Below are 13,355 nucleotides of genomic sequence, written 5' to 3'. Positions count from 1 at the left end.
GCACCTAAGTTTAGAGGATATCTTTCAGAATTCTGTGAAATAAAATAAATAAACAGACTTCTGTTTTGACAGCTGGTGTCTGGCTTTTAGCCAAATAACAGGATAACAGAAGTGTGGAAAATTGAGATGTGTTCATTAGAGCAGTCTCAAATGGAGCCTCCTCGGGCTGCACGATGGATTTACTACAGACTGAGTAAGAAAAAGACTCCTACATTCATGGTACATTATCAATTTGCTTAAGAGTTCTTTAACTTGTTTTTCATAGAGATACTTGCAGGTAGACCAAAAAATGTGGTTTTCTCCTGCATTCGCGTTAAAACCATCCAGTAGATGGGGCCACAGAGTTGTACAAAACACAAAAGAAAGATTAGTTCCTCTTAAGAAAAACTCGTAGTGCAAATAGAGCTTTGTTAATCCATTAAATTCTAATGTCAGGCAAATAATTTATTTGCTTATATCGTGTCTTGACTGTATGACTCATTAAGCTCTACTCAAAGGCTAGTTAATATGATTCCGTGTGTGTTTGATACTGAAATAATTACAACTCTCAGCCAACAAAAATTACAGCTGAGATCTTAATTTTCATTCATCGTTCATTCCCAGGTATTGTACAGGTGTGAGATAGGCTTGGGATGAAGGGAGCCAATGGAAGCCATTGGCAGTAATTGTGGCAAGAAAGTCCCACATGTGGAAAGGTGTGCGTGGCAGGAGGAACCTGTTAGTGGTTCCTGCAGACACAAAGAGGATGAATTTATGAATGTAGCTTGGATGCACCATTGGGAATTCTGCCCGTTTCTTTGAGATCTTTGCTTGTATTCTTTTTAAATGTGCGGATCAGAAAAGAACGGGGGGTTTGAAATCGCCTGCAGGGAGGCTGCAGGAGCAGGGGCAGCCCCGGGGGCTGAGTACCCGTGGGGGCAGAGGTTTACACCGTGTCTGCACAGGGGGTGCAGCGCAGCACCAGCAGCACCAGGGGCTCTGAAGGTGTTCCTGAGCTTCGCCTCACCAAACACCAAGCTCCTCGTGGATTCAGCTGTGAAATCTCATCTGGGAGCCGGCGGAGCGGGGGGCTCGCAGGTCCATGGGGCAGCAGAATGAGCCCGTGGCTGTGCGAGCTCAGGGGTGCTTTAGGGCCGGGGTCAGGGGCGCGGAGGTGGCACCGGCGTCGCCTCAGGGCACGGCGACATCCAGCAGCAGGTGTAAGGTGCTGATGTGAAGCGACCCGAAAGAGAGCTTCGGTTCACAGGGAAAAGCTTTGCCCGGCGGGTGTCGGGCAGAGACCTATGCCAGGGGATGCCCGGGTGGAAGCGCAGCCCGGTGGGTGTCCGGGACAGCCCTATGCCAGGGGATGCCCAGCCCGGTGTGTGTCCGGGACAGCCGAGTGCCAGGGGATGCCCAGCCCGGTGGGTGTCCGGGACAGCCCTATGCCAGGGGATGCCCGGGTGGAAGCGCAGCCCGGTGGGTGTCCGGGACAGCCCTGTCCCAGGCGAGGCCCGGATGGCACGGACCCCTGGCAGCAGGGCGGTGCCGGGACCAGGCTGGAGGGGCCGCGGCAGCACCTGGAGGCGGCCCCGCCCGAGCGCAGGAAGGGAGCGCCCGGCGGGGCGGGAGGGAGCGGCCGGATCCGGCGGCGGGGCCGGGCTGCCGCCCCGCAGAGCCCGCGGGACGCTGCCGGCAGCGGCCATGGCTTTCGGGAAGGCTCCGAGGGACCCGTTCGGCACCGCCGTGGGCAGCCTGGTCGGTGAGTAGCCTGCAGCGGTGCCCCCGCGCCCCCTCGGCCCCGCCGGGCGCTGACCCTCGGCTCCCCTTGGCCTTGCAGAGCGGGCGACGCTGGGGTCGCTGCAGACGGAGGAGTGGGGACAGTTCATGCACATCTGCGACGTGATCAACGCCACGGAGGAGGGGTGAGCGAGCGGGCCGGGGGCTGCGGGGCGACATCGAGCAGCCGGCGTAGGACGCTGATGGAAAATAAAGAAATAGCGCAGGGAGCAGGTGGCTTTGATTCCCCAAGAAAAACTCTGCCTGTCGGGGCTTTTACGGATTAGGCTCGGAGGTTTTCCCCGTAGACAAAGGTGGTGACAAACGTTTCTTATCTGAGTTGTGTTTTGTACAAGCTGTACTGCTCGTCAGGCTGAAGGTGTGCTCTGCAGACCCGCCTGGAAAAAGGCTTTGAGAACTTGGGTGCTTACAACGCTGTTCAATACCCTTGGCTTTGCCTTCGAGCTGCCCCCCGTGCAGTGTCTCTGCCGGGCTGGGATCCTTACAGCAGGACCCATCCCGGCCAGGTGTGCTCCCGGCACCGAGCTGCTCTCTTGCAGGGACAGCCTCATCCAGGCTTGCACCGCCACTTGCTGCTCTGAACTTCCTTGTTTCCACCTGTAAAAAGGGAAAAGCGGAAACTTGTTCTCATGTAAGGTCTGCTTCAGCATTGCATTGTGAGAACTCATTCTAGCAGTACCATATTTTAACACTAGCTAAAGAGTTTTCCCCAGAACAATGAGGTATGGCTCACTTTCTGCACAGGTGTCTTTTTTTCTGTGTCAACTTTTCTCTCTTCTCCTTGTTTTGGATTCCAAGCACTCACCCGTGGTTCTTAGTGCTTGGAATGTCAATAATAATGACTTCCTTCTGGTTATTGCCATAAGCAACAGCACGCTTTGGCCCTCAGTGTTAGTTTTTATGTAAAGTTTCCATGCAACAGAGCCTTTTCTTTAATAAACTGTTTCCTTTTGTGCACAGCTTAGGCTTGCAGAGGAGCTCCTTGTAGCTTCCTCCTAGGCAGCTACTACTAGTCACAGTCTGTAACAGGGTAGTAGGAGCAGCAGAACTGCTGCATCTAATTAGGCAAATGGTTATTTTAATGTAATATCCAGCTCTTGACCAGAGCATTTCCAGATGCTTCAGTGGGGGAAGCAAGCAGGAGTGGGATTGTAGAACAGCTCTCTGCAAGGCAAACTTCTCCACTCCTGTGCTCTACTGATGTGCCTAGGTATAACATATGATTAAGAAGAGAAACATCTCCTATATTTTTCTTTTTTTCTTGTGGAGTATAGCACATCAAACAAAGAAATGCAGTAATGGTAAACACCCACTTAATTTCATTGACTTCAAAATGTTTTCAACAAAGATTTATTTTTTTTTTTTTAGTGAAACATTGTATTTGGGCCTATTGCTCCATCTTAGATTCTAGAGAGATCCTAAAGAGACATTAGGACATCTTGTTTATGTTGATCATGAGTGTTGGGCTGGCCCTAATAATTGTACACTATAAGTAGTCCATATTAATGAGGCAAAACTGCTTCCCACATGTGATAACCTCGATACCATCTTCCACCCTTTTCCTCCCACACAGATAGTTAAAAGATATGGGGTGTATATATAGAAATGAAAATGGCTGGGTTAGAAATGCCCCTACCTCTTGGCTGGAGTGGGTTGTCCATGCATCCGTGGTAGTTACTCAGATGAGTTAAGTGCATCCTGCAATTATAAGATTGGAAGTTATCCATGACACCCCTACTCCTGACAGCACTCCTAGGAGAATATTTTCTAATTGCATCATACATGAAAACTGCCAGTCAACTCTTGATACATCTGGCAGTTGATATTTACTTTCTTGGCAGTAAAAGCTAGATAAGTATTTCTGTTCCACAACTGTGGAAAAATATCATTTTGGAACAGACTTTGCAGAGGAGAAGAACTTTATCTCTCTGCACAAGTCTCTGGAGTAATGCACAGTCTGCAGTAACAAACCTGATTCACTGCTTTGTTGCTCTACTTCAGTGCTGAAGAGATTTTGTTGAAATCAATGGGGCAATTGCTCTGGTTTTATGTGGGTGTAAGTACAGGGGTGGATTTGGTCCTGTATCTCAGGCTGATATTTTTGGTTCTTGGCTGAAGTTATGAACTAGAAAACTTCACTGGTAATTTTTCCTCATTCATTTCTTGTTACAGACCTAAAGATGCAGTTAAAGCACTGAAGAAGAAGCTTTCAAAAAACTGTAACCACAAGGAGATCAGGCTTACCTTGTCTGTAAGTACAGCTATATTTATATTAATTAGACACTAAGAAGGCAAACAGTCTAAACGATAAGGTGGCATGCAAATTATCCCTGACACAACTCTCCAGGATGTTTTCAGTCTTTGTTGTTTGTGTGTACAGCACTGCCACAGTGCAGATCAGATGGTTTGTTGGCATTCCATGGACTCCTGGATGATGCAAAATCGTTTTTGGGGTTGGGGTGGAGGAAGCTAACTTCTTCTGTGTAAAAGTAGGATAGTTCTTATTTGCTCCAGTGACTGTCCTGTGAGAGCCCCACCTGTTTGTGAAAGACACAGAGGTTAGGATATTACATAAAAGCTACATTTGACCATTCTATTACTCACCTTGTGGTGCTGATCTTAGTCAGACTAAGCACAGTGTGCAGCATTGGTGGAATGTGTGATACGTGCTCAGTAAAAGGAAATGTTATCACATACAAATGATAAACTTGAAGGAAAAGGTGAGTTAAGTAAGGGAGCAAGAGGCAGAGTGAGCTGTGTGAATTTCAGATGTTATGACTAAAGGCTGGAGTGCCTGGGAATATCCTCACTTGACATCTAGAATTTGACAGTGTTCCTGAACTGCCCTAGGGTTTGGGGAGCTGTTGTGATTGCAGACAATTTAAGATTTACTGGATTATGTTAATGCAGAAAGTTCTAATACTGTCTTAAGTCCTGAGTTTCTGGCTTAAATTACTCTTGACTACCAGCAGTGCTACTGTGACAAGAGTCATATCTTTTGTATTTCAAGTTCTTGAGGATTTTAGTTTTATTATTAATTGGCTAAAAGTATTTCCCTCACCATTTCCTTTTTTGAGGTTTTAGAGGCCTATCTGCATCACTTTGAGTACTGTTACTCACGAGTTTGGTATTTATTGTGCAAAATCATAATCTATATCAAGATATGCTGAGAAGTGATTAAAGAAGATGGGTGATGGATAGTGCCAAATTGTTGGTTGCTTAGCAATTGCCCAAGTGTCTCCTAACAAGCTGGGGATGCAGATAATTGTTCAGCATGTCAATATAGACATTCAGCTCACTCCATTTCCGCACTTCTTCCCTGGCTTCCTCCTCCACTGTCTCATGAGTCACATTTTTGTGTGTTCTGTGTGTTTGCATAATGGGAACACTGGCTTTCCATTGTACCTGCAGTCCCTGTTCCAGGTCTGTCTCCTGCAGCCCTTGTGCAGCGAGGTCCCGTTGTGATTACCTGACACAGTCTCTGCTGATAGCCCAGGGTCTAGGTTTGGGAGCTGTTCCTTGAGTATTTACAGTGCAGATATACCCAAGGTGACACTATAGCTCAGCTTTTGGGTATGTAAAAGTGGGAGAAGGATCTTGGTCCAGGTCTATCCAAGGAAGAACTTTATCACACTGACCTGGGAGCTCATTGTATTGCAGATGGAGCATGCAGCAGGTTCAGCTGGGAGTGCAATTCCTGTTGGGTTCCAGCCCCTTTCTGTGTCCTCACCCACTCCATGCACACCTGTAACTTGCCTGCCAGGCAGTCACATCCTCTTGGCCCAGCTGCTGTTTTCTGTTTGCAGAGTTCTTATCCCTGTATTCCTTAATCTTTTCTCCTTTTTTTTTTAACTTAAATAAGTTCCAGCCTTTCCTCTAACTGTTTCTCTGTCTAGTTTTAGTTCTCAAATAAGATCTTTTATACTTTGCCTCTCCCTCTGCCTCTGGCTTCATTTCTTTTTCTTTTTTCTTTTTTTTTCCAGTACTGCCAAAATTTTAGCATGTGTAAAATCTTTGATGACCTCATTGCTGGCCATGTGTGGCTTTTACCTTTCCCACATCACTCTTCCTATGTGCTATATCTTGTTTTTATCTTCTTAATTGCCTTAATGAAATTGTTCCTGTTTTCCATTTTGAAATGCTTTGATGACGATAGCAATTCATTGCAAATGGAAAAAAACAAATAATTTTCAATCCCTGAAACACAAGCCCTTCCCTCACTGTGCAACTCTCATCTCTTAAAAATGTTAGAGTTTTGCAAAAATAAGGGTTCTTTTTGGATGAGCCTGTATTTCTTACAGTTATTGTGGTCCTCTGCCTTTTGAGACTCTGCATCAGATTGTCTCTCCTCCCCACATTAGATAAAAGTAAGAAGTATCTACAAATCACATTTCTTAGAGAAGTGTGCTTTGATCCACTTCTATCTATTCAACCTTGACATCCTGGAATTTAATATTTCTGATGAAGCTGCTTAAGGAGCATGTTCCCAGAGGATGCAGACTCAGTGGAGGGTGCAAATCTTCATGGAGGCAGCTCAACTGCACACGTTAGCCCTGATTCTGTTACTGGGATGTGTTAAGTCTCAACAGTGTGTTCCTCCTCCTCGCTCTTGGATGATGCTTTGTTTACTTGGAGGAAGAAGGCTGAGTGCCAGCTGGATAATGTGCTGGCTCTGGCTTGGCTTCAGGTGCTCTGAGCTGCTGAAGTTCCTGTGAAGTCACATGGATGGAGGTGTTTGTGTCAGGCCATGGAGTTGCCTCATGCCCAGACTTTGATAACACCGAGAGATGTGGGCTGGCACTGGAGGTTGTGCAATCAGAGTGAAGAGGATTAGAACTTTCAGGCAGGAATCCAACAGACTGTGTGTGTGTTACTTGGCTTTTTATTGCTGGTAGACTTTAGATACATAAATTCTGTTTATGTAATGAGCACTGAGACAGCTGTTCAGTCACCTGCACAGAGCTCCCTTGGTTTTGTAAAGCGTTTGCTGCAGCGCCCCAGATCTGATCCCTGTGAGATCTCAGGAGCTGAGCAGCACATGGGGAAATTGTTTATTGAATGTGTCCTTCTCACTCCTGCATTCAAAGCAGTGGACAGAAATTTAAGATTAAGTTACTGTTTCACTCTGTATTATATTGTTGGAAAATATTTTAAAGGAAGTAATTTTCCCAGAGAAATTGTGGACACCCCATCCCTGGAAATGTTCAAGTCCAGGTTGGATTGGGCTTTTAGCAACCTGATCTAGTGAATGGCAGGGGAATTTGAACTAGTTGATTTTCAAGGTCCCTTCCAACACAAGCCATTCTGTAATTGCCTAGAATTAAATTTTGACAGGTATTTTTTTCTAAGAATATTTCTACTTTTCCTTTTAATCATGCATAATTTTTCTGATGCAGAAAAAATTTAGCATGGCACATGTGGCCTTCAGATTTAACTTGTTAAATTAACATTTTAGAAAGCAGAGGATATAAAAAACAAAACCATGAGTCCTCCAGCTCCTCAATTAAAAGAGTACTGCTCTATGTTATTATACTTTATGGTATATGCTGACAAAGAAGAAAAGAAGAGGACATCAAGTGGGAGCAAAAGAAATCCAAATCTCAGCGTTTGAAATGTGAAATCTGAAAAATTCAAGACTTCTGAAAATTCAGTGGTTTTGAAATGCTGAACCTTGATCAGGTGTCCCCAGCCCCTGCCTGTAATTGGTGAGTGGCAGCTGAAAGAGCTGCTCATACCGGTTTGGTTTAAGTGCTGGCCTTGGAAAGAGCACACTGCACTTCCAAACCCCAGCTGGGCAGGCATCAGGATGTGCTCAGTGGAGTGTAATCCTGGAGATGGATTAATGGCTTGTTCCCCTTGAGTCAGAAATGTGAAGAAGCAAGCTGTTCTTCTGGGTTTTCTTGCAGCCACCTTGGGTCTGAGAAGTGTCCCTCACAAGCTGCACCCACTGCTCAGTTTTATGCCCCAAACCTGGCTGTTTTAGATGTGCAGTGAGTCCTGAAATCTGAGTGAGGTCTCTGTTGATAAGGAACATACCTGACTTTCTGCTATGCTCACCAACTTCTCCCGTTTTTTGTTTCTGCTTCACAGCTTAGCTCAGGTGAGCTCTGTAGATGCCTTTTATCATTTGAGTTTTGTGATTCAGTCCTGTAAACCAGAAGCCTTGGATTACACAGTTTGCATCTTTTGCTGAGTGCAGATCTCTGGGATCAGTTATCCTGGGACACAGCAGCTCTGTCAATTCCAGCACTTCTCACATCCTGTTTGCCATTGACAGGAAGTTTAATGGTTTGTTTGAAGTTAATTTGCCAGTTTCGTTATTAAAACATGTTTCTGTTGAGTTTCCATTGTGCTGTGTGGAGCGGTGGTTGCCTTGGCCAGCTTGGATCTGTTCCTTCCAGTGGAAGTGCTTGGGTATTTGCACTGGAGTCTTATTTGCACAATAAATACCCATACAGAAATTCTAATGAAAGGTGTTATTAGCATGAAAGTGGCTTGTTCATGAACAGTCCAGTTAAAAATAATTGAGTCAAATTCTTCTTTTTCTTATACCAGCTTAGTTTTTCCCTGAGTGAGTGGGCTGGACTGGTATAATTGAGTGGAAGATCCAGACCATTATTTCAGTACTTTCATTTAGTGGGTAAATACTCAGTCCCCTAAGTAGGGGATTAATAATAGGGCGTAGTATAACAAGTTTCCCATGCACTGGGTTGAAAATATTTTACACAAAGCATCTTTGAAGTACTGCACAGGCAAATGACTTGACTTATTAGCATATGTTTCATGTACTCTCTATGAAAAGTAATGTTTTGAGCCAAGATGTTTTTGTAATTATCTTTCAGTTAGCTTTTTGCACAGCAGTCTGTCAGTGTCTCTTTGTTCTTCCCTGTTTTCATTTTGGCAATATATTTTCTTCTGGTCTTCAACATGTTGTCTTGTAAGTTCCTGATCACACTGGGAGAAAAATCCCTGAGTCTTGGGGCTCAAAAATGAGTTACTAAAGTTATTTCACTTAGTCAAATGTAGTCTGCTCTGAATAGGAAAGTATACTTAACCTACTTTTATCAAGATCACAATAGCATCCCTTTAAATACATGTATCCTTTTGAGAATATGTTCTCTCTGTGACATGATTCCGGGGAAGTTTTGTCTCAAAACCCATGAAATTTTGCAGTCTTTTGTTAATGTCAGCCCTTTGCTTTCACCTTTCTATCTTCCCTCTTATGCTGGGAGGGAAAATGAAGCCACAATTGAAGAGAAAGAAGCACAAGAGTGACAATCTTACCCTGTGTGGGTCATCATCCATCTTCAGATTTGGGCCAGGCAAGATGAGTTCTGTTCCTGTTTTTGCACCTGATCTGATTAATCCCAGTTTCCTGTCAAGTCCCAGGTGACTGGGATGTAATGGCAGTTTTTGACATCTCTTCTGCAAAATGAGAATTGTAATCAGCCACCTCCAGATGTACTAGGGAGAAGTATTATGTCATTACCACATCCTGCTGTGTTTGATGGGGCAGGCACAGTGCTTGCAGGGATCCTGCTCTAAGCATTTGAGGCATGGTTTTGAAGTAGACTTCCCTCATGAAGATGAATCTGAGAATTGGAACATTTCAGCTCATCTGTTTCAAATCAATGTGACCTTTGAAACGTGGAGAAATTGTGTTCCAAGTTGGTGAATTTGTCCTTTCCTATTTTATCATTAGTCTCTCACTTACAGGGCAGATTGGAGGAGAGGCATTTAGTAATCTGATTTTTCTCTTGCAGAGCTCTTCAGAATCTGTCAGACCAGGGTACCTATGTGCTAGGCAGTGAACTAATTCTATTGCTGAGCCTCTACAAGTAATTTTTTTAAGCTATGGGCAGATTTCCTGCTGTTTAAGGTACTGTGTGTTCAATAAGTGCTGTGACATAGAAACAAGTGCAACCATGCTTCTCTGTTAAAAATAGTGTCACTGTGGCTGGCACAGCTCCTTTGAACTGTGCAGGTATGACAGAGCACACAGGGAGCTGCTGTTTCCCTCAAGTGACCTCATCAGGCATTCTAGTGAGCAGTTATCTGTTCATATCCATTCCTACTCTTCACTATAACTCCTTGAAACAAACAAACACACCAAAAAAACAAACCAAAAAAACAAACAAAAAACCCAAAAAAAAAAAAAAAAGAAGAAAGCTGTCAAGTTGTGGGGATTTCCCCCCATTCTTTGTGTAATCAAAGGTTTTTTGTGTGTGCAGCTGCTTGAGATGTGTATGGAGAACTGTGGCCCAAGATTCCAGTCTTTAGTTGTGAAGAAGGATTTCTGCAAAGACAAGCTGGTGAAACTGCTGAACCCAAGATACAACCTGCCCATTGATATGCAGGAGAAAATCCTGACCTTTATCATGGTGAGTCTGGAGTACACTGTGAGTGTTCACAGTGTCTTTGCCATGGGGTAAATATTTAATTGTGCAAGCTGTTTAAATTCTTGGAACCTCTTCTGAAAGCAGACCTTAACTCTGGAGCTGTTGTGGTTCCTGTTGCACTGAATGGAGTTATCCAAAGTAGAAGAAGGGAATTACCTGTTTTTAGGACCATATGTTTTAAAAGTGTAAAAGTTTTGGCCATTTCTCTGACTGTTACTGTCCCTGATATTTCAAAACCAGGTTTGGGCACGAGGTTTTCAAGGCATGGTGGATGTGAGCGAAGTAAAAGAAGTTTACCTAGAATTGCTGAAGAAAGGAGTGGAGTTTCCATCCTCTGACAATAGCAGTGGTGGATCTAAGGTGAGGATACACAAGGACACTTCAGAAATGGGATGTGTTAATTTTATGGGACACAGAAGGCGTGTTTGATCTGGGTTTTTTTATTTAAATGCTTCAGGGCAGAATATGACCAAATTACTTAAGCACGTGAGCAGGAATCTGTTTCAGTTGTAACAGCTAAGATAACAATGAAGAAACCTGACCTATATAGTAGTTTATTTCATTTTCAAGTACAGATTCATGGATTTGTTCTCAGAAATGAAGCATCTCTGTCTTGAGACTTTAAAAGATCTGTGCATGCTGTTTACTTCAAAATAAATGAGTGCTTAGTGCTCCAAACTTCTGAAAGCCTCAACAAAAATGAGTAAGGTTTTCACAAAAACACATCCTGTTGAGAATATGAGCATCATCTGTCTTAAAGATTAAATGGAGAGATGTATAAATCTATAAGAAAATATTATTGTCTGCATATCTCTCCAGCTTTGCACAGTGTTATTTAAGCCTGTGTCATAGGTAGTATTGCGTGGAATTTAGGACATTAAATATAAGTATGGTTTGAACATTGTGCAGCAGCTGGAAATACAGTACATGGTTTAATGCCATTCTTTCTAAATTTCTTTTTTTTTAGATGAATTTTCACAAGAGCTTTGGGCAGTGTGAAAGCCATCCACCACTGTGTGGAATCTTGCAGTTACAGAGTTTGATGTCCGTAATCAGTGCAGTCAGGAATAATTCAGATTTTTCCTGAGTTTGATCTTCTGGTTAAATAGTGGAGTGTGCAAAAGCTTATGTATTTAAAAGTTGTTTGAACAAGCTGTGTGAAGAATGCTCTCAATAGATACTAATTTTTTCCTTCACCTAGTGCATTAGAGATTATTTTGTCTACTTCATGTACTTGCCAGTAAAAATCAGTGGCAAACCTTCTGTTTGTCTTAGCAGACCTGGACACAGTTTTTACCTTAGTCTCCAGGAAGCAAAGGGTTTGTAGTGTATAGTGCAGGCTGGGGTTTATATTTGAATTTTTTTAGCTGTCAGTTCAGATGCAATGCATGTGAAGCTCTCTCAGACTGTTTCTGCTTTTCAGTCCAGGAGACTTTTGTATTTTACCTTCTGCAGAGACCCAGACTCAATCCTCCAGCCTTTCTACTCCTTCCAAGAGTGATCACATTCCAAATTGTCCTTCATTGCCAAATTGCAGTGGCGCTCTGGGAAGGACTCTTTGCTCTTAGATGCCTTAATTATTCCCTGCTAACCTGTTGTTAACCATTCCCACTTCATTCTGTGATGGAACTTATTTGCAAACCCTTTCTAAAAAATATTTGATTTCCAAGCCTCATTCCATTACAAAATAGCCATAGATTTATTTTTTTAAATAGGACTTGGTCAACAGCACTGATGATGAGGAAGCTCCTGCCCAGCTCTGTAGTCTGAGAGATGTTCCTCTCTCAGCAGGAACCCTGCTGCAATTTTGTTCAGCCCAAGCTGTGGTTTTTTTTTGTTTTCACAGATTTCACCCCGGCCTTGTGCAAAGTCATCCCCATCCTCTGCCAGTCCTGCCAAACGTTCCTTCCTGCCTCTTCCCACAGGCCCCACGCTGTTGTTGACTCCGGAGCAGGTGCAGCAGTGCAGCTTTAGGGGAGGGTGGGTCCTGAAAGTGCTCTGGGTGTGTGGCTTGAGCAGCCTGGGTGCCCCTGCAGGGACCCTCGGTGCCCAGGGTGTGCTCTGGGCTCCTGCTGGGTTTGTGGAGTTACTGGAGTGTGTGGATATCCAGTCACATCTTACGGTGCTCTTCTGCAAATTGATAAAAGCTTGTTCAGAGATAAGAGAGAAAGCCAAGCTTATTTCACATAAGGCTTGTGTGAAGAGGTTATTATAAAAAGCAGGAAGGAAAGGACAGTTCTCTTGCATTCCTGCTTGTCCTCTGTGTAACTAAAAGGAGTAAGAGTAACATCAGTGAGAGGGATTTACTGTAAGGAAAACAAGTAGTGCTGTCAGGGTTGGGTCTTAGTTTGAGTGCACATTTAAAAGCTGAACTAATTCTATTCATTTTCATGTTTTGTTACCAGAGTAAAATATTGCTTAATAATAATAATGCATATTATACCTAATGGGAAAGAAAGTCTGTATTAGAGGTAAAAATTTTTCTGGTTGCTCTGTTCACCTACACAATATTTTCCTGTTGAATTCCAACAGATTGGGAAACTGTACAGTGAACTGGATATGGCAAAAATGAATGTGAGAGTCATGTCATCAATATTGAAAGAAAATGTTCCTGGCTCTGAAAATCCGGATGATATGAATCTTTTACAGGTACATGATAATCCATTGATGGGGCTATTGGTTTTGTTGTCATTGCTTTTTAAAGTGTTATAACTTGTCTTTTAACATCTGGATTCAGATTGACAAATGGAACCCAACAACAGGTTTCTATCTCTCATTTTGCTCAGCTTTCTTTCATCTCTTTCACCTTCCCTTTGACATCTCAATGGTCAGGAAAGGACAATAGAGCTTGCAATGCAAATTTAAGCTCTAGGGAATTCCAATGGCAAAGGAATTTCATAATGGAGCGTTCTCTGTTGAGCATGTTCTGTCAAACAGCCCCGAGAACATTCCAGCTGGAGAAGAGATGGTGACACAGTGTCACTCATATCCATCCTGGAGTTTGCAGAGCTCTCTTTATTATCACCAGTCCCTTAGGGGCAGACTGGAGGCCAGTGAAGAATATGAAGCATTGGCTTTATGTGTGTGACCTCAAAGATTGGGAGCTTGCTCTGCTGCAGAGGAATTCATGTGCTCTTTAAGTGTAGCCTGAAGGAAGTGTATTGCAATAGTCCAGTG

General features: G+C 43.6%; 1 protein-coding gene across 3 annotated transcripts in view; it reads left to right on the top strand.

The window, feature by feature from the left end:
* TOM1L1 (target of myb1 like 1 membrane trafficking protein) overlaps nt 1-13,355 on the top strand; it is a 44,703-nt gene that overhangs the window by 20,245 nt on the left and 11,103 nt on the right. Inside the window, exons 1-7 of one of the 3 annotated variants that reach the window (XM_064395758.1) lie at nt 1,516-1,741; nt 1,820-1,904; nt 3,952-4,030; nt 10,011-10,160; nt 10,419-10,538; nt 12,025-12,132; nt 12,711-12,827. In XM_064395758.1, the coding sequence (XP_064251828.1) occupies nt 1,684-1,741; nt 1,820-1,904; nt 3,952-4,030; nt 10,011-10,160; nt 10,419-10,538; nt 12,025-12,132; nt 12,711-12,827 (717 nt within the window). In that variant the 5' untranslated portion in view covers nt 1,516-1,683. Of the gene's footprint in view, nt 1-72; nt 194-1,515; nt 1,742-1,819; nt 1,905-3,951; nt 4,031-10,010; nt 10,161-10,418; nt 10,539-12,024; nt 12,133-12,710; nt 12,828-13,355 lie in introns of those variants that run through there. The other 2 variants (XM_064395760.1, XM_064395759.1) reach the window with 2 other exon arrangements.

Source organism: Passer domesticus, chromosome 20 (genome assembly GCF_036417665.1).
Source record: "Passer domesticus isolate bPasDom1 chromosome 20, bPasDom1.hap1, whole genome shotgun sequence".
Lineage (NCBI taxonomy): Eukaryota > Metazoa > Chordata > Aves > Passeriformes > Passeridae > Passer > Passer domesticus.
Note: the sequence above shows the minus strand (reverse complement) of the source record. Positions and strands in the feature narration are given on the sequence as shown.